A 20,539-nucleotide genomic window follows, 5' to 3' on the forward strand; every position below is an offset into this window, starting at 1 on the left:
AAGTGGACGTCCTGTTTGCTGCAGGTAAAGTTGCACGGTAAAATTAGTATACTGGAGTAGTACTATGTTTTTAGCTGCTGCAGACATCGATTGCTTATGTTATCCGAAATCACGTCCACGTGTACTTTTGATACACCAGTATGTTGTCGAAGGATGGGACAATCGTTGATCAAAGATTTTTGTTATGCCCATGAAAATACGCTCTGTACATCCGTACGGAACCGTAATTTGCATCAGATTTCCCCAAATATTGTCGGTAAGACCATACGGAGTATTTACTTCTGCCGTGCAACGCAACATATTTCAGCGACGCTAACAAAAATTTAGCGTTCGCTTACCGTGTCGTCGATGTGCCAACTCAGGGAGAAGATTACGGTAAGGTTCCAAAATCCAACTGTCAAAAACGGCTCCGTCCGTGGCGTCGCAGAGTACCCGGATTCTTTTAAGTTTAGTTTTAAGAGAAGAGGCCCAAGAATTAAATGCCAGTAAAGATTTCAGTTATTATTTACTCCTTGCTTGGGAGATTTTAACTGTAGCGTAAAGTCGGCTATCCCATTGTCACACGCGTCGCCCTTGGTGTTTGTCCCTGCTCAAGCTGCTGCGCGACAGCAGAGCAGAGCGCCTCCCTCCGCCGCCGGTAACCATGGTGGCAGAAGCAGATCTCGGTGAGTGAACTTGCGGTTTCGCTTTCTGATCTCTCCATGGCCGATCGAATCTCAGGCTCGCTCGAGACATCTCTGCCGATTTCTGCTCTGACCGTTTCTCTGTCTCTGGACTAGGGCCTGAATTGCTCGTGCCACCGGCGACCCCCGACATTGGCCGGAAGGCGCCGGCCCAATCCGCCGTGGATGGCTGCTCCTCTCGCTCTGCGCCGCCCGCCCCCGCGTCGGTTGGCCTCTGGGAGGTGGATAAGCACGGCTTCTTCTGCGTTCCACGCTCCATTGGGGAACAGCGTCAATCTGCACCGGAGGAAGGACAGGATTGTGCAGCTAACACGGAAGCATCCTCGCCGGAGGAGAGCGCTTCCTCTGACGACGAGATTGCGCCGCCAGGGGAATGTTCTGTACCCACGGCTACTAGCCCTGGTGCTACTCTTATCTCTACCATGACACCGGACAAAGTGGAGAATACACCTTGGAAGAAGCCGAAGAAGAGGTCCACAAAGGGTCTCACCCGATTAAGGTTGAACAAGGATAAACGCTTCAAGTCACTTCACAAGACACCGGTGACAAAGGGTAACGCTAAGAAGTCAGCAAAGCGCAAGTTGGATTTCGATTCGCCTGAAATCATCACGGCTAGTTTCAGCAGAGCCATGCTGATGGATAATTTGAGGTGCCTAGCGAAGATTAATAATCTGTCAAATGAGTTGAGGAGCAATAATGGGAAAAAAAGGAAAACAAGTGGTGTAATGGCTATGGTTCCTTACCAGAATGCTCCAATTGATTCACCATGCTCTGCATTGGTTCCATTTGGAAATTCCGCGCAGCTTGCTATGGTTCCCTATCTAAATCGCGGGAAGAAAGTGCGGGCCAAGTTGCTAGGTATCACTCCTGAGACAAAAAGAGTGTATGATGTTCTGATGAAGTGGGATGAAATTGACGGTGAAAGTTTTGAAGGGCTGGATATTGGCAGTGGACCTGAATGGGATAAAATCCGGCTGGAGTATAAAAAGCACGTGGATTCGTTTATTGCTATCGTGAAGGATTTATTCGGTAACCATCATGCATTATGGAACTTCTCATTCTCTTTTCTATGTCTTAATGTCTGCAGAGTGAAATGAAAGAAAAGAGGACATAAGAAGTGAAATGCACTTCTAATTTGGTTTGTCTAAGTATGTTAATAAATCTATTAGTTAAATACATCAACCAATGCACTCAGCCTTTTCTGTTGCAAAAGCTCCACCGACATGCCATTGTTTCCCTTTCCACCTTCTCTTAATGTTCCTCTTGGAGCCCAAAGTTGACAAAAGAATATGAGAAGTAAAAGAGTAGCATTGCCTTCTACAAAACTTGAAGCTTTTCTTGCAAAAAAGAACTTGAAGTTGTACAAACTGTTTCAGAATATCTGGCGAGTCAGGTCACTACTCATTGGATGTCTTATTTGGAGAAGCAAACTTATTAATGATTTTGTCCAAACAATAAAATAAATTCTTTCAACAAGTCTTTTTAGCCATATTTTGAAATGCTTTACTGACATTCCACTTTTCTGTTTCTGCCTTCCTCCCTTTAGCTTTAAACAACCACAACAGATTTGGTTCAAGTAACTGCATGTGGATTCTTTCTCACCACTAGTTAACTACCCGTGCGTTGCTATGATCAAAACAAATTAGTCTGTGCAACAAGGTTATACAAATAAACCCAATTAGACTACTCAAAGTCACATTTAGTATAAGCTTAGTCAATACAATACTCATTTGTTTTCTAACTTTGCCGTAACTTTCATGTATGCCGATATTAGCCTAATGGCACTTATGCGCACGCCCAGAGAGGAGAGGGGAAGAGGAGGACGAACGGACCACCGCCACTAATTGGCACTTTTATAGGGGTATAAAGACACTTGCTCTACAACATGTGCAAACATGCACACTGGAGAAGCAAAAAAATAATCTGGCATAGATACATAATTTGATAGCAACTCGGTTCCAAGTATTTTTGTACGGGTAAAAAATTAAGTCAGTACTAACTTTGTAAAATGTTAACTAATTATACCAACTGTTAGCACTTAGCTCCAATTTTTTTTAAGTGTGTTAATGATATAAAAGAAGCAATAGAGCGGATCAAGTAAGTTTTAGAACCCTGATATTATATGAAATATGCAAGTGAACTTTTAACTTCTCTTGTGTCAGGTCCCAGGGAATTTCTAAATTTTGAACTGCTCTTGTGTCAGGTCCCAGAGAATTTTCTCAATGGGGAGGATCAGTAATTGATTCTGTCGTCGGTACTTTCCTTACCCAAAATGTTGCTGATCATTTATCAAGGTAAAATAATAGCGAATATGGTCTTCGCTTACATGCTTGTGCTGGAGCTCATACCCATCTTATGCACATTCTATGAATTTATCACAAGTAATCTTTGTTTTTTGTATAAACATACAGCAATGCTTTTATGGTCCTAGCTGCAAAGTTTCCTATGAATAAGGGGAGTGGTAATGCTGAAGAAAGTTCTCACGTGCCTCTCATCAAAGAAAACTTGAATTTGAATAAAGCATCTAGTTCTAATTCTATCAGTTCAGCCTTTTCCAAACCAGCTGACTGTGAGGAAGTTGGCTACAGTGAGGAGGTAAAAGGGCAATATGGTGAAGAGTACAAAACAATTATTGAGAATTTCCTAGCTATTATACAAGAAAATGACATATCTACTTGGGGGAAGGATGATCTTTTGAACCTTGTGAAGGATAAGTCTTCTAATTCAGTATGCAGTGAAACAACCTTGAGAAAATTCATAGCTAGTCTGCGGCTGGAAGATACTGCTCATTGGGATAGGTTACGGGGGGAAGCATGTAGAAAAGGATATGATAACAGAAGTGAAACTAGAATAACTGATAAAGTTGATTGGGAAGCTGTATTACATGCTCCACTCATTGAGGTCGCAAAGTGCATTGCAGGCAGGGGACAGCATTACCTTCTGGCATTGCGGATACAGGTATGTGATTGCAGATACACATGCACTGTCACTTATTTCTGTAATTCTCTCCAAACATTTGTGTACCAGGAATAAATTTCTAAATACCTTGCTCCTGAAAAGATGAAGCTGCTCATCTTTGGTATAAAGAAAGGGTATACGCAACATCAACGAGACGTTCATATATGTATTTAGCATTTCTACAAAGTTCAAAGCATTTAATTTACAAAGTTAATTGCCTATTTTAGTAATGAAATTATCAGTAGCAATTAAGTAGTAATCTGTTTAATTACCAAATTGTTTACTCTATATATTTTCTTGAAGTATATAAATCTCAGAAAACTACACCCTGTATAATTACCAAATTGTCACTTATATCTGTAATTCTCTCCAAACATTTGTGTACCAGGAATAAATTTCTAAATACCTTGCTCCTGAAAATATGAAGCTGCTCATCTTTGGTAAAAAAAGGGTATACACAACATTAACCAGACATTCATATATGTATTTAGCATTTCTACAAAGTTCAAAGCATTTAATTTACAAAGTTACTTGTCTATTTTAGTAATGAAATTATCAGTAGCAGTTAAATAGTAATCTGTTTAATTACCAAATTTTTTGCTGTATATATTTTTTCAAAAATGAGCGCCCAATAAAGAGATAAGGAATTCCAAAAGGAGAAGGGCGCATTCCTCACATGAAAAACATTTGTTAGCTTAAAAACAAAAATAATATAGTGCACTATGCAGCAAGGCGTGGGCACTTAGCTAATCTGTTAAATTTTTTGTGTTGATTAACAAAAATAATAATTGAAGCACCATTTGTCATCTACATTGGAACTCTTTATTGTCAAATCTCAATGCAGTTAATGTATTCTCTGATTCATAAAAGTACTAGTTGTATAATTTAATCTTCAACAGCAATTTTGAGTGAAATGTCATTTAAACTAATATGGAGTATTTATTATTCCTGGCACTAGCAACATATTTCTTTTCTTCTTCTTTTTTCTGGCATTTGATGCAAGAGCTAGAAGTATTATTTGACATTTTACAGGCGTTTCTCGCGCGCATAAAGAAAGACCATGGAAGCTTCGACCTGGATTGGCTTAAATATGTACCACGAGAAAGCGCGAAGTATGACTATATTTTACTATTTATTATAGAACATATGCTGCAGTTAATTGCATCACCATTTTGGTGTTTTATGTTATATTGGTGTTAAACTGTTGCGAACTAGCTACATAATGATATCCTGTATTTTCATTATCTTGCTTTTATAAATACATAGAACCATCGAGCAATTTATTCTCCACAATTTTAAAGGTCTATTACAGGAATATCATGGCACTTTTGGTAGGGTTAGGCGGTTAGCAGGTTAGGTAAAACAGGCAAATCAAATTTGTGCAAGATATATATTGTCTATATGCATAGTGGAATTCAATCACTCATATTCTATTTTTTCTTCTGCTGGGCATTAGAAATTACCTACTCAGTGTAAATGGGCTTGGAGCTAAAAGTGTTGACTGCATTCGTCTGTTGTCACTGAAGCAGAAAGCATTCCCAGTAAGTTATTCCGTTTCCTAAAAATGAATCAAATCCTTTCAAAGTGTCAGGTGAATGCATTTTTAATCATACACGTGATTGCACTCCACTCCTTTCAGGTTGATGTGAATGTATCTCGCATAGTTACAAGGCTAGAATGGGTCGAACTCGAATGCTCTCCTGAGGAGTTTCATTTGGTTGACTTGTATGATTCTTTCCACCTGAATATGGAAACATGATAATGGCAATTATGTTCTTATATCTTGTTTCCTTTGTTGAAGATATCCACTCATGAAAGATATTCAGACTTATTTATGGCCTCGTTTATGTACTATTGGGAAGGAAAAGTTGTAAGTCCTGATAATTCAAAGGATATTGATATTGTTTTTGTAACTTTTTGTATATCTCTGACAAACCTGTAACAATAATAGGTATGAACTACACTGTCTCATGATAACTTTCGGAAAGGTATTTGTTATATGCAAAAGTGATCAGTAAGATTTATGAGTTTGGCTATAAATATTTTACGCTGTCAATATTTTATGGTGGAATGCTTCCGTTATGCAGGTAATTTGCACAAAAGCAGCTCCAAATTGTAAAGCTTGCCCTTTCCGTGCACGATGCAGGTACTATAAAAGTAATCTTGCCAGGTATGTTCACATGTTATGAAGTTATTTACTTGAGCTCATTTCAGCAATTCACTATGATATTGTTAATATGGTCCATACTGAACTCTTTCATGTTACTCACAATTAGATAGCTCCCTCTGAATCACTCAGTACTGTGACATACGTGTTTGTGTACCAAAAATGACAATTGTTGTCAACATAGATTTCGTCTCCTTAACTGACTTAGTGCTCTCTACTGTATGCATGTGTTCAAGTGCTATAATGTTTAACAAAGAACTGAAAAGTAATTAGAGAAGTAGAATTTTTTGGAAGATGCAATACAAGAAGATGTGTGGTAGCTTTCTTGTATGGAGGATATTTGCTCAGTAAACTTTTTCTGATTGCGTTGGCTTGATTTTAAAGTGAAGTGAGGAATGATGGCATCTGTTTGTTGTCAGATCATTACTTCCTCCTGCAGAGGAGAGTGTGCATGGACCTGGTGAAGAGCAAACAAGTATGGTTACTTCTGAAAGACTCTTGTTGCCAAACGGTAGCTGCACGCCAGGTCATCTAGTTTGTCAAAATCAAATAAAAGAAAGCAAGACTGCTGGAAGAGTACCCACCCGTAACTGTGAGCCCATTATTGAGGTGCCACCAAGTCCCGAATGTGAACATGAAGCACTGGATGAGCAAGAACAATGTCTTGATATTGAAGATATGATGTCAGATGGAGAACAGTACGATGCTAAAATAAATCTGTGTTCGTACAAGCCTATGGTGAGCATTGGCTGCTGGACACCGAATCGTGGAAAAGATTTGGTGTTGAGCAACTCACACCACACTTCTTACCAAAGCCCAAAATTGAAAAACCCAGGGCGTCTTAGGACAGAGCACCATGCGTACGTAATAATATCCTCCTGTTATATTGAGATTTTATCCTGAGATATCAGTAGTGCCCCGCTAAGGTTACATAGTTGTTATTGCAGGTATGTACTACCGGATGATCATGTAATCTTGGAAGAGGTATGCTGCATGCCATTATGCCTTAACTCTGTACCACAATTGTGAAGTATATTTTTACCTTTACAATGACATTGATTGATATATTGACTAATTTTCTACGTCTCCTAGTTTGAAAAGAGAGTTCCAGAAGATCCATGTCCTTATCTCCTGGTTGTTATTCCTTGTCCTGATGACGAAGTGGTGAAAGGCACAATGCTGGTGAGAAACCACTTACTCGGAGTGTTCTTTGCTTTTATAAATATGTAAACATGATGTAAAAAAGATTACCTTCTCAAGGAACAAGGTTGAGTAATTAAAGAGAGTCAAATTCATTAGATTGGGAATGTTTGGGGTACGCAACTGTGCATCAAAACAAAGTTGATCGCAGTAGCCAGAAGTTATTATACTTACGGACGTTTGGTTACAAGGGCTAGGACCTAGCCTTGCTGGGCAATGGTAGCTGTTTAGTAGCATCAGGAAAACTTTGCTTGGCTAGTTCGCTAGTAACCGCAAGAAAACACTTGCGGTAGGAGGCTAGCCAAACTGGCTCTCCCGTACTGGCAAGGGAACACAAAAATGTTACTGCCCTAAAACACTGGGCACCTGGGGAGACTGCCACGTGGTTCAGATCAACGGTGCACCGGCCACTCCCACAAGAGACACCACCGATATTCTCCTCATTTACCCAGTACAGATTATTTTTTACCAAAAAAGGAGACGCTTCTCCTTCCTCTGCTCGTCTGGCGATTCCAAAACCCCACTCTTCTACAGTAGCTGCAAAGACCGTCGCCGGCGAGGCCAGCTCTATGGCCAACTTCCCCGTCGACCCGGCTCCCTTGCTCCCCGGACGCTTCGACATCATCGACGTACCTGGTCGGCCTCAGCAATGCAGGTACCACGTCATCGGTAACCTTCCCGCCAAAAACGAGGATGTCACCATTATCACCCTTGTACCTCCCCCAAATCCAGGTCCTCCTTTCCATGCTACTAGAGACAGGATTGTAGATCTTATTGATGGACATCTGGGCATTAGACTTGACCACATGTAGCGTTCATCCCTAGGTCATGCCATAGTTCATCTGGTTTCTACTAGTGACAGAGACTGGCTTGTTCTCCATGGACCACACCACCATAATGGTGTTCAGTCATATTCACTGAGCACAATAGGGGCATCAACCGGCGGTCTTTCTCATATAATCAGGAGGTCTGGCTTATGCTCCTTAATCTACCCCTGGACCTGTGGGAAACTCCTCATGTTAATGCTGTTATATCCAAATGGGGAAAACTTCTCAGTTGGATAAAACTGTCAGCAACCTCACAAGAGTTATTGTCAAAGTCAGAGTAGAAGCACCGGCAGATATTCCATTTAGTTTGCAATTTTCTCATGGCAATGACTTCAATGCTGAATCTTGGACAGTCCCTATCTATATACTCAGCCAGCGCCTGATGGGTATGGAAGCCCAGGACCCATCTGATGATGGTGAAACTCCACACCCACTGCCTGCACTGCCATTTCATGAAGATCATGGCCACCATAACATACCTGATCTAAATGAGAATGTTGTTGTATGGCAACCCTGGCCAGCACCACCTGAAGATGTACAGCAAAATTTACCTGAAGATCCTCCTTTGGCAACCTGATGGCCATGTTTGATGCAGTCCAGAACAATGCTAATGTGCAGGCTGACCAAGGACAGGAACAAGATCAGGATGGAGACAGTGCCATCACACTCACCCTGAGCAGTAATGCACCTGATGATCATGCATTTGATGGCTCTGTGAACCAAGCTAACCATGATCTGGAACTCCCCCTGGTGCCATTTTCTGAACCCAATGCTGGTGGACAGATACCTGCTGCACAGAATGATATGGTCATTGGGAGAGCAATTATCCCCGAATTCATTCATCAGCCACAAGATTTCCCTGCCCTCATGGACTCTGATATCCATCAACCCATGATAGAAAAACTGCACATTACTAGTGAAGGCACTGATATATGGCAGCAGCACTTCATGCCAAAGAATGATTCATCAGATGCTGTGTCAATCCCAGGTCCATGGATTGACTTCTTCACTGTGATGCTCATCTCACCTGACAACTTTGCATGGGCTAGGAAAGTTCTCCTTTCCAATATGTGGAACATCTTTGCATCCACTTCTGATGTTTCCAGGCAGTTTGCATTACCAGATTCATGTCCATCCAAAGTTGCACCCAATTGCAAGCTCACAGCCAGAGTCTCTGAAGCTAGCCAAGGTTTCTCCACCCCCCAAGCATCCAGATACGTGAACTCTCCTGAGGAACTGCCCATGTCTACTTCAGCAATCAGAGTCAAGAGATCCATGAAACCACCAATTGTTGTGACACAAGTCAGAAGGAGTGATAGACTCAAGGATAAAAATGGTGGCTTCAAGCACAACACCTGCATCAACAAGCATTGCCTCGCATGTGCATCTAAGGCCCCAGAGATCAACAAGAAGATCTGCAGCCAAACCCAAGTTGAAGAACACAAAGAAGGACAATGATGCTACACCAACCAAGAAGCAAAAGTAGGAAGGAAAGAGTCGGCCACACTGCCCCAAGAAGCATGACCCACTATTTTGTGCTTTGCTTTCTTTGTAATAAATATTATCTCATGACATTATCTTCCCACCATATGTCCGCTGAACCTTATGGACAATACTATGCTATATGCATGTTCCTATCTTATTTTGTGGCCTGTGATGTAACAAATACTCTGCTTGCATCACCTGCCATAACAAGCGACATAGTTTCCCTATGAATTGCAAAGAATGGACAATTCTATCATGGAACATTAGAGGTATTAATGGTAAAGATAAGTGGGTAGAGGTCCGCAAGAAAATTGAAGAAAGTGGCTGCTCGATTATTTGTCTTCAGGAAACCAAACGAGAGGAGGTTGATTCATCGTTCATTCAAAACTTCTGTCCTAGGAGATTCAACAAATTCTTATTTCTTCCATCACATGGAAGATCCGGTGGACTTCTCATCATCTGGAATGGGTCACTCTTTGATGGTCAGCTCAGCTTCAGTAATGCATACTTTCTCATTGTGGAATTCACATGTCTGAGTTCTCACAAACAATGGCTTCTAACCAATATTTATGGCTCCTGCCAAGATAACCTGAGAACTGAATTTCTTGAATGGCTAAACCAAATTGACATGCCAGAGGAGCACAATTGGATGGTAATTGGAGATTTTAACTACCTTAGATCAACAGATGACAGGAATAAACCTGGAGGGAACATTAATGACATGTTGAGATTCAATGAGGCGATCAGCCAACTGGGCTGGATTGAACTGCAAGATCTAGTCAGCACAACTTTGACCTCTCCTCTCTGGAAGAACCATTTACTCATGAAGAAATTGACATGGTGGTCAAAAACCTTCCATCCAACAGATCCCCTGGACATGATGGATTCATTACTGGCTTCATTAAGAAATGCTGGCCCATTATCAAGGATGATTTTTATGATCTCTGTCAACAATTCCATGAACGCAAGCTCTCTCTCATACATCAACACCTGCTTTATTGCACTCATCCCAAAGATAGATTCTGCTGACAAGGTCAATGACTTCAGACCCATCTCACTCCTCAACTGTACACTCAAGCTTATCACCAGACTCCTTGCAAATATACTTCAGGCCATTATCATGCAATTGATTGATCACGACCAATATGGCTTCATCAAAACCAGAACCATTCAAGACTGTCTGGCTTGGGCATTTGAATACATTCATGCCGGTCACAAAACCAAAGAAGAGACAATCCTACTCAAACTTGATTTCGAAAAGGCATTTGATAAGGTCGAATACAAGGCCATCATACATATTATGCAGGCTATGGGATTTGGAGCCAAATGGTGTCAATGGATCACAAACATTCTTCACTCTGCATCATCACAGATCTTACTTAATGGTGTGCCTGGTAAAATGATCCACTGCAAAAGAGGGGTTAGAAAGGGGGACCCATTCTCCCCACTATTATTTGTCATTGTTGCTGACCTCCTTCAAACAGCCCTCAATGAGGCCATGCACCAGGGACAACTGGAGAGACCAATTAACTCCAGTGCCTGTCCAGACTTCCCTATCATCCAATATGCAGATGACACCCTGGTCATTATGAAGGCAGATGAAAATCAAATTCAGATACTTCAAGACATCCTCCAACAATTCCATGCATCCACTGGTATCAAGGTCAACTTTCAAAAATCAAGCCTGACCCCACTAAACATGACTGCTGATAGAGGACAACAATTTGCAATCTTGCCTGTCAGGTGGGTACCCTTCCATTCACATACCTTGGCCTGCCACTTGGAACCACCAGACCAAAAATTGAGGAATTCATGCCTATGATCAAAAGAATTGAAAACGGACTTTCATGCTTCTCCAGTATGCTTTCATATGAGGAAAACTGCAGTTAGTTAACTCTGTTCTGTCTGCCCTCCCCACTTTCCAAACGAGCACATTTATACTGCCTAAAAGTGTTATTGCCCAGATTGATAAATATAGAAGGCACTGCGTCTGGCGCGAACAAGACCTCACCAAGAAAAATCCACCCCTTGCTGCATGGGAAATGGTTTGTAGACCGAAAGATGAAGGTGAACTTGGAGTCATCAATCTTTAATTACAAAACAAAGCAATGATCATGAAGAACTTGCACAAATTCTGCAACAAAATTAACCTTCCATGGGTTAACCTGTTGTGGGAACAATACTACTCCCATGATCTCCCCACACATACCACCCCTGAGGCATCATTTTGGTGGAAAGACACATTGAAGCAACTAGCTACATACAAAGGCAATGTACATTGTAGAGCCCAGCAAGGAAAAACTGTCCTTTTTTGGCAGGATAGATGGAATGATAATCCACTTGCCACCACCTGGCCACAACTTCACTCATTTGTCATCAACCAGTTCTCCACTAACTGGGACATTGCCAACTTTCAGGACCTCACAGATCTATTTCACCTGCCACTATTTGCTGAAGCTCACCACTAATTTCAGGAATTCACACAGCTTGTGGCAAACATGAGCAGAACAGATGAACAAGATACATGGCTATACCCATGGGCCAATCCAGACTATTCCACTGCAAAGACCAACCAAACTCTCATTGCACACATTGACATCCCCATGTCACTCAAGTGGAACTGGTCATCTTGTTGCCAACTCAAGCATAAAGTTTTCATGTGGCTCCTCATCTCCAAGATTATAATTGCATCCTTTGCAACCAACGAATACTGGAAACCAGAGACCACCTATTCTTCTCCTGCCCTTTTGCCTTGGCATGCTGGAGATATATCTGCCCTACATTCATGCCCCAACAGTCTGTTCATGACAACATCATGGACATCATGCAAGAGCTTCAAGTCCCATTTCATATGGAAATCATCACTGCGGTCAATTGGAGTATCTGGAAGACACGCAATGACTTCGTATTCAATGACATCAGACCATCACTCTACAGATGCAGGCACACCTTCAAAGATGAACTTAACCTTGTCTTCCGTAGAGCGAAAAGAAAGAAATAGCATGCCATGCAATCATGGTTCGAAAACTTTAGATAGTTTTCTCATATATCATATGTAAATATTTTTATTACAATTTTAATAAATTTGCTATAGGTCTTATGACCTAAAGCTTTCACTAAAAAAAAATGTTACTGCAGCCTCCAACCGTCACACACATCGTGGTTGGCCAGGCATTAACCAAATAATGTGGCTTAGCTAGTTTTATCTAGCCTAGCTAAGCAAGTTAAGCCAGGGATCCAAATGGACCCATTTGACCTTTGAGGGTCAATTCGTAATAAATGGCTTTGTTAACTTCGGACCAGACAGTCATAGCTACCTAGTTTGTTCCATTTTTTTGAAGGAATAGTTTGTTAAATTTGTTATGGGCGATATAGAATTAGGTAAATATTCTAATAAATATGGAATATTATTTAAATTTTTAGAAAAGCTTTTATTACCCCTGACCTCTGCACCAAAGATGCATATAGCCTTAGTTTATTACAAAACTCAAAAGCAGTGACCAAATAAAAAAGTGTGACAGGCCACACTCAAATCCGAACTACAAGCAGTAGTACTCACACGCCCGCCAAACTGGAACATAAACTCCCTGATAAAGTGATAAGCCATTATAGCTTCTTGGCGCCACAGTTCATAGGCCATGGCAGTATACGAGAGCAACACTTGCATAAATGATTGAACTTTTCTTGTCAAACACAGTATCTTTTCAACATAACCATATGGACCAAACAAACGCTGCAGCCTCCAATAAAATCAAAAGAGCAGACTTAACCATATGTGTGCTATACTATGAGGTGCGATAACCTTAAAAGCCAAATGAACACCAAAACCAAGCAACCTCTGCCGCACAATCAAAAAATAAATGTTAAATGGTTTCCTAATCGTACCAAAATGTGCACCATGTATCCCCTTGCCACTTTTACCAAATTGTCTTTAAAGAGGACAAACCCCCTGCATAGGAACCGAAGGAGCACTTTGTTTTTTAGCGGCAATTTTAATCACCATGAGTTCGTTGATCTGAACCAAACCCGTGTATCCATTAAAGCCGAATACATAGGGTGAACAGAAAAACAATTCCCAGTAGTGTGTAAATACCACAGAAAAGGATTCTTTCTCTTGCAGAGGTTCAACATTGAGACTTATTTAGATAGCATAGATATAAGATTAGAGATAGAGGTAGGACCATATCCTTTAGATTGTTACTTCGGGGTCAAGTAATCTTATATAAGGACAGCGTACATATCAATAATCAATCAAGCATTGAGAAATTAATCAATCTAGTATCGCCTCTTTCATCCTGCCCTAACCTATGTTCTAGTCTCCAACCCCCTACACAATGCCGTCTGGCCATCTTCCGGTAGTTACCCAGTTTGTTCCGTACATGCACATATGCTACGGGACGCGGCACCTGCTTCAGGAGGGACACAAGCTGAACCGAGCTGGGCTCAGCCCGAGCCTGGTGCTAGCTCGGAAAAAGGTGAGCGCCCAGCAGCAGCAGCAACACCCAGCAGCAGCAGCAGCCTGCTTTGGCTTCTCCATGGCGTGGGACGGGTGGCAGTCGGTTGCGGGTGAGCCAGTCAGTCGAGGCGATGCAGGGCACTGGCCGTTGGCGGGCTACGGAAGACACTTTGGAGAGTTAGAGAGCTTCAGCGGCGCTGCGGTTGGGGACGGGTTGGCGGCGGCGGCATCTAAATGAGCCCAAAATTTGAGCTCGGCTCGGGCTTCTTTCTTAGCGGGTCGAGCCCAAGTCAATCCGAGTCACTGGTAACTTTGGCTGTGGCCAAAAGCTCGGCCAAGACGTCTAGTCTGCCGCCTGCCATTATCGGGGCCTAGCGGGCGCCCCATTTACCTGCGCTCAGGAACGGCCCTCATGTCACCATCTGACCTAACTGATTAACATAAATTCAAGCACATTCAATTGTAGACATTTTAAGAAACTAAAACGAGGTTCTTCAAGTTCAAATTATCGAGTTTTGTCAGCAATCAGCTCACACAAACTCAAGCTTAGGAAAGTATTGGAGCAACTTACTCATACTTGGGGGTTTAATATTCTCTCCCTCAGGCTTAAAGAGGTGGACAAAAAGTTGGCTTCATTTTCTTAATTGTGCCAATCATATTGGCTCTAATACCAAGTCGTACACACCAACAAATTCCCCAATAATTTAATGCAGATTGGAAGGTGGACAATGTACTCACTCTTCAAAATAGATATTTGACATCTGATCAAGCACAAGTTCAAAATTATTGGAAACTTCTTATCAGGCTTTTGTTGTCATCGTGTATGAATTTGTTTACAACCCTCAGTAACTGATAACAATGTTTTTCTCACTGGTCTAATGCAGCACTAAGGTCTGGTCATTTGACAGTGATGAACTGATGATAGTGTGGAATAGTTTGGTACTAACTGTGTGTGTCTCTCTGTGCCCCACCCCACTGCCATCTAATTGTAGTGCTTAGATTTTACATGAATTAGAATTAAGATACAAACTTTCCAGAAGATATTACGGTACAAGTAAATTTGCTTAATCATAATATTAAGTTGTTGCACACATGAATGAGCAGATACCTTGTCGAACAGCATCCAGAGGAAACTTTCCATTGAATGGTACCTACTTTCAGGATCATGAGGTATGCAACCTTTGTTCCGTCTTTGCGCTTTGAATTTCTGATGATTCCAGACTAGATTGGCTAGACGCTAACTTGTGAAGTGTACCGTTCATAGGTTTTTGCTGATTACACATCTAGCCGTTTTCCGATAACCATCCATAGGGAGTTGATCTGGGAACTGGAGAGATGCATTGTGTATTTTGGTTCATCAATACATTCCATCACAAAAGGTATCTTCTCATTGGAATGTAAACCTGAAAGTCGTGAAATAGTTAATCTTGAGCTATATTAACTGGCATGCTCATGAAATCTCAGGTCAAACAAGGCAAGACATTGAAGACTGCTTCAAGAAAGGTATCGAGTGCTTGTGTTTTTCTCATTTGTACACTAAGGATCTTTGATACCGAATACGTTGCTCCCATAAAAAACCCAATGTTGACCATTCTGAGAGAAAAAAAAGGGAAATTTATGTTTCAACCAGCCCTAAGTGAAATGAGTGTTCTGCTGATGATTTTGGGGATGGAAGTTGCGTTGCAAAATCACAAGTGAACCTGAGATGGGATGCAGTAAAAATATGTCAATGGACTAGCATTAAAAGAATCATTTGCTAGCCCAATATTCTTTTTTTTTGTTTTTTTTTGCAAGGTGCTAGCCCAATATTCTGATATGATATGTGATGTTTCTGATGTAATTGTATGTCATAATTACGCCGTGATCTTTTTGCAGGATATGTATGCATAAGAGCATTTGATCGGCAAACAAGATACCCAAAGCGACTATGCGCCACATTACATGCCAACACTGGAAAGCAAGAAGGCAGTGAACAGAAAGAAGGCGATGGAGACAGCAGAAGAGGAAGGCCAGCGCAGGGGAAGGCGCCTTGAGCAAGTTAGAACTAGCTAGTTGTTACATGACATAGCTGTGTACAAACTGTAGCTGGAGCGCTGCTGATCTAGTTTAGTTCTCTAATTGGCCTGTAATGCATGCTCGCTAGAAGATGTTGATGAATGGACGCTTAGAGAGAATGTAGGAGTAAATAATGGTCATTTCTAGAAAACGAGCAAATAATGGTTGAGAGATGACATCTCTGCCTGTGAATCTATATTCCCCACTGCAAAATAAAGCCGTTGTTCATCCTTGATTTCGTGCAAGAGACTTTTTTTTTGCAGCGTCAAGTCTGATTACTCTGTTTTCACTTAATTTTACTAGTTTATAAAAATCTTTTGGGTCGTTTCCACTGCGGATAGATCTTGCAAATTTTTTACCTCAAGACAAGATGTAATCTTTGATGAGTACTAAAGCTCATGACCACTTTTTTTTCGGAAAGGGGAAATATCCTAGGCCTCTGCATCTCAAGTGATGCACACAGCCATAGCTCGTGACCACTAGATGTTCCTCTTGTGCCGTTTGCATGAGGAGAAAGCTACATCAATGTTCATGACTGTCTCGTTGACTCTTGTCGATGCATTCGGAGCTGCGAGGGGCTGCCTATGACGGTGTTGATCGACTACTTCCAAGCTATGGCGATCCTACTTGCGCCGGCGTCCAGACCATTTGAGTTTCTTCGACCTTAGGGAGCCCCCGAGCTACCTGTTTTCTTCATAAAGTAAAATGCATTAGTCATTGAACTTGTGTTGACGGTGCAATCTAGTTCTCAAACTCTGAGAACATTCATCTAGATCATCAAACTTTAAAATACGGTGCAATACGATGCTATACGGTCAGCACATACGTATTTTGCTGAGGTGGCCGTATCTGACATAAGGGACCCACATGAACTCAAGATGATGACTTTTTTTCAATAATCCCCCTACATCTACCCTGACAAGCTAGTGATAACCAAACCCCATCATCTTCTTCACCGGCTGCTGAAATTCTTGCCGTCCAGGAGCACATCACACGCAACTACGCAAAGGAGAAACAGATCTGACAGAGAGGATCGAGGGCAGCACGTCGGCCAGTCGCCACGACGCTTCTCCGCGTGGCCGTCGCGGACCCACCAGCTTCCGGCGCTTCTCCGCGTCGGCCGCTTCCAGCAGCAGCAGCGGTCGAACATCGACGGTTGGCCAAGAGGTGTGCGCGTCGATGCTGTCCGCCGTCCTACATCGTGTCACGCGCCGCCGCCGTGCACGCCGTCGCCTCCAACTGCACCTCCTGCCTTGCGCGGCCGCTGAAGCAAACGCAGCTCCTCGTGCGCAGCCTGCTGGCGCACGGCGGATGAGCAAACGCTCGAGCCCATTCGTGACTCTTGAGCCCGTTGATTCGCATGGTGCCAAGATTCAATCCCCTTTCTAGATTCGCTGCATAGGAAGCTTCAACTCTTTGAACCACACGAGTACTTTCATCTTTTGGTCCCTGTCGAGAGCGAACGGGGCCTTTGGCCTGATGTCTGACCTGCTTGACACTTTTTTAATGTTTAGTTGTGGTCTATCGCAAAGTTCTTCTTGATCTTTTCTAACCTTCGGGTTATTTTTCGTCTTGTCAATAATGTTGAACATTGTGTTGAAAAGGGCTTCGGCGACATTCTTTTCGGTGTGCATCGCATCAATACAATGTGGAAGAAGAATGTCTTTGAAGTAAGGAGCTCCCAGAAGCATGACTTGTGAGTCCAGTTGTGTGTATCACCATACCCCAGGAACTTGTCAGGTCGTGTCGGGTCGGGCACAAGAGCATCCAGCTCAGCAAGAAGCTCAGAACCGGTGCAATAACGGGGTGGCCCCTCTTCGACGATCACACCTTTCCTGAAGTTTTTCTTGTCTTGTCTGAACGGATGGTTAGGCGGGAGGAATCGCCTGTGCAGATCGAAGCAACAATACTTGCGACCATGAGCGAGCCAACAGAACTCCAGATCAGTTTCGCAATGTGGGCACATGAACTTCCCCTGCAAGCCTTTGCCGGAGAGTATAGATCCCCCCTGGTGGTCATGAATGGAGAACTGGAACCAGATATGAATCCTGAAGTTTGTCTTGATAACTTTGTCGTACACCATGATCCCTTCCTCCCAACCTCTTTTCAATTCCTCCATCAGGGGCCGCATATACACATTAATGTTCTTCCCTGGATATTCTGGTCCTGGAATTATCAGAGCCAAGAACATGTACTTCCGTTGCATTATCATTCCGGGAGGGAGATTGAGCAGAATAACAAATACTGGCCAGCAGCTGTATGGGGCACTCGTCATGCCAATGGATTGAACCCATCAGTTGCGATGGCAACTCGAACATTCCGAGGCTCCGCGGCTTCCTCTGGATACTTCCGATCAAAATCCTTCCATGCTTCGCCATCCGACGGATGTGTCAACACCGGTCTATGCTCCTTGTCGTATTTGTATTTCTTCCCCATTTTGTGATGCGTCACAGCTTTGCCAGGCACGTCAGATAGCACATCCGGCCAATTTTTTCTGAGAATGGAAGCATCCTAAGAACTTTATGGGGTATTTGCGACTGCACCAGACCCTTCCCGTGGTCTACCTCGACATACCTAGAGAAATTGCACTTGGGACAATGCTTGGCATCCGCGTATTCTCTGTCAAACACCGTGCATCCATTTTTACATAAATGTAGGCACTGAGCCGGCAACTTAAGTACACTAAGCATTTTGTTCGCCTCGTACATGATTTTAGGCAAAAGGTGGCCTTCCGGGAGGAGACTACCGATAACTGCCATCATCACATCAAACCATTCTCTGCTCAAGTTGAACTGGGTCTTCACAGCCATTATTCGTGCAACGGCATCCAGCTTATTGACCTTTGTGTGAGCATGAAGATCTGTGCTTGCCTCCGCCAGCATATCAAGATAGGCTTTAGGTTGCCTCCGGTTTTTCCTGGGAACGCGTGCTTGCTCCAAGTCATCTAGCATGTCCTGGAACCCCGTATCATAGTCGTCCGTGTGCCTTCGCACGACCTCCTCTCTTCCTCTATCCTCTTGCTCACCATGGTAGCCCCATCGGGTATAGTTTGGCGTGTACCCGTATAGCAGCAAGTGATTGCCCATGTCATCCTTTGTGTGTCGTGTCTTGTTATTGCAACGACTGCAAGGGCACCAAGCACGCTCTTCTCCTGTAGCAAATGCAACCTCCAAGAAATCTATCGTGTTTTTCATCCAATCATCATCCCGGTCTGTTCGACTACGGCGGCCACTATACATCCACCGACGATCAACCATTCTCTGCTATTTTGGGATACCACATGACACCAAAGGGATACACGGTTTAATAACGCGACTAGCAACACAAGTAATTAGTTTCGTCAAATTAATTACGTCACATATTTTATTTGTTCACTGAAAAGGCCATGTGCTGAGCTATTCCACTAATAGGTAAGGATAGGTCCTAATCCCACCCGGCTGTGTGTAGATTGGGCCGTTTCCGTGCTCTAGTCCGGTCGGAGATTAAATTTCGGCAGCACCTCCCCGCTGTTCTCCAAATACACGTCTCGGCAACAAGCCAAGAGAATGTGCATCCAGAGAACAACGGGGAGATGCTGCCGAAATCCCGTCTCGGACTGGACTAGATCACGGAAACGAACCCAATCTACACACCCTCGGACTGTCCAAAAAATGTGGACAATCAGAAAGAGTTACGCTTATAGATATGCAAAGACTTGCATATTTATATACGTAACCCTTTCGGACGGGAGACGCATAGGGTGACGCGATTTTGACATTTAAACTACAAGTGTCATCGGCTCGATGGCCGGGACAGAGCAAAAGGGGAAGGCGAGATAGAGGGAGATGTTCACCTAGCTACACCGTAGACGATGTAGTCGAAGTAGACGGACGGCAGCGAGGTTGGTGTCACTCCTACATGAACATTAGAAATTTATAACCATATAGTTATATAAGAATAATGAATACACACATCCAGCCATCATGCAACTAATAATCATACATGCAAAAGAAACAACTTTGTACATCCATCATTTAATAATGTTTATCAAATCCATGCATCATACCCACATCCATAATATCAATTCACAAATATAGCATGCAATTAACACAAACAAGCACACTAAACCCTAAGCACATCCATAATATCAACTCATATTTTTTGCACATGCGGCGGTCGGGCGCGCGCGCGCGCGCGCGAGAGAGAGAGAGAGAGAGAGAGAGAGAGAGAGAGAGAGATAGGGTTTTGGGGGGTTTTATTTTTTTAAGCGAGATTTTCTGGCGGCGCGCGGGAGTGGACGGGCGGCGGGAATCTACAGGCGGAGACGGTGCGCACAAGTGGGTGGCCGCTGATCGCAATGTTCGGTGGCGGGATGAATCGGGACGGGGAGAGAAGGAGTTTGCACTTAGGGTGGATGGAGAGGATAGTCAGAGGGAGAGCGAGAAATTGGAAGAAGTGATTTGAGAAATAAAGTACGAAGTAGGAGTAATAGGAGAGCAGGGCAAAGATAAATATAGAAATAAGACATGTGCAAAAGAGAAGGAGACCAAAATATAGCCCACGAAAATAAACATATCATAATCGTTATATATACATATGTGCTCATGAAACACATCAATATTTAATTTGACGTTTTGATACAGTTTTCAGTTGTTCCGTAGAATCGCACGGGTTCTTTTGCTAGTGTGTTATAATACCCTAATTACATAAATAATGTCTTATAGTACCA

The 20,539-nt window shown here is 42.7% G+C and overlaps 1 protein-coding gene across 3 annotated transcripts; it reads left to right on the plus strand.

The window, feature by feature from the left end:
• Positions 1-512: 512 nt before the first annotated feature.
• On the plus strand, positions 513-16,066 carry LOC100823585 (protein ROS1). 3 transcript variants are annotated; one of them, XM_003572493.4, is made up of 17 exons: positions 513-665; positions 780-1,712; positions 2,887-2,977; positions 3,095-3,641; positions 4,674-4,753; positions 5,098-5,182; positions 5,281-5,366; positions 5,443-5,511; positions 5,593-5,629; positions 5,729-5,811; positions 6,228-6,668; positions 6,756-6,792; positions 6,901-6,990; positions 14,881-14,946; positions 15,041-15,155; positions 15,241-15,279; positions 15,652-16,066. In XM_003572493.4, the coding sequence occupies exons 1-17, from the start codon at positions 644-646 to the stop codon at positions 15,807-15,809; spliced, it is 2,979 nt and encodes a 992-aa protein (XP_003572541.1). In that variant the 5' UTR covers positions 513-643; the 3' UTR covers positions 15,810-16,066. The 3 variants fall into 3 exon arrangements, with proteins under 3 accessions (XP_003572541.1, XP_024316382.1, XP_024316381.1); XM_024460614.1 differs by lacking the exons at positions 14,881-14,946; positions 15,041-15,155; positions 15,241-15,279; positions 15,652-16,066 and adding an exon at positions 8,454-12,615 and having other exon boundaries at positions 780-1,541; positions 1,617-1,712; XM_024460613.1 differs by lacking the exons at positions 14,881-14,946; positions 15,041-15,155; positions 15,241-15,279; positions 15,652-16,066 and adding an exon at positions 8,454-12,615.
• Positions 16,067-20,539: the final 4,473 nt, after the last annotated feature.

This window comes from Brachypodium distachyon, chromosome 3, assembly GCF_000005505.3.
Source record: "Brachypodium distachyon strain Bd21 chromosome 3, Brachypodium_distachyon_v3.0, whole genome shotgun sequence".
In the NCBI taxonomy this organism is placed as follows: Eukaryota; Viridiplantae; Streptophyta; class Magnoliopsida; order Poales; family Poaceae; genus Brachypodium; species Brachypodium distachyon.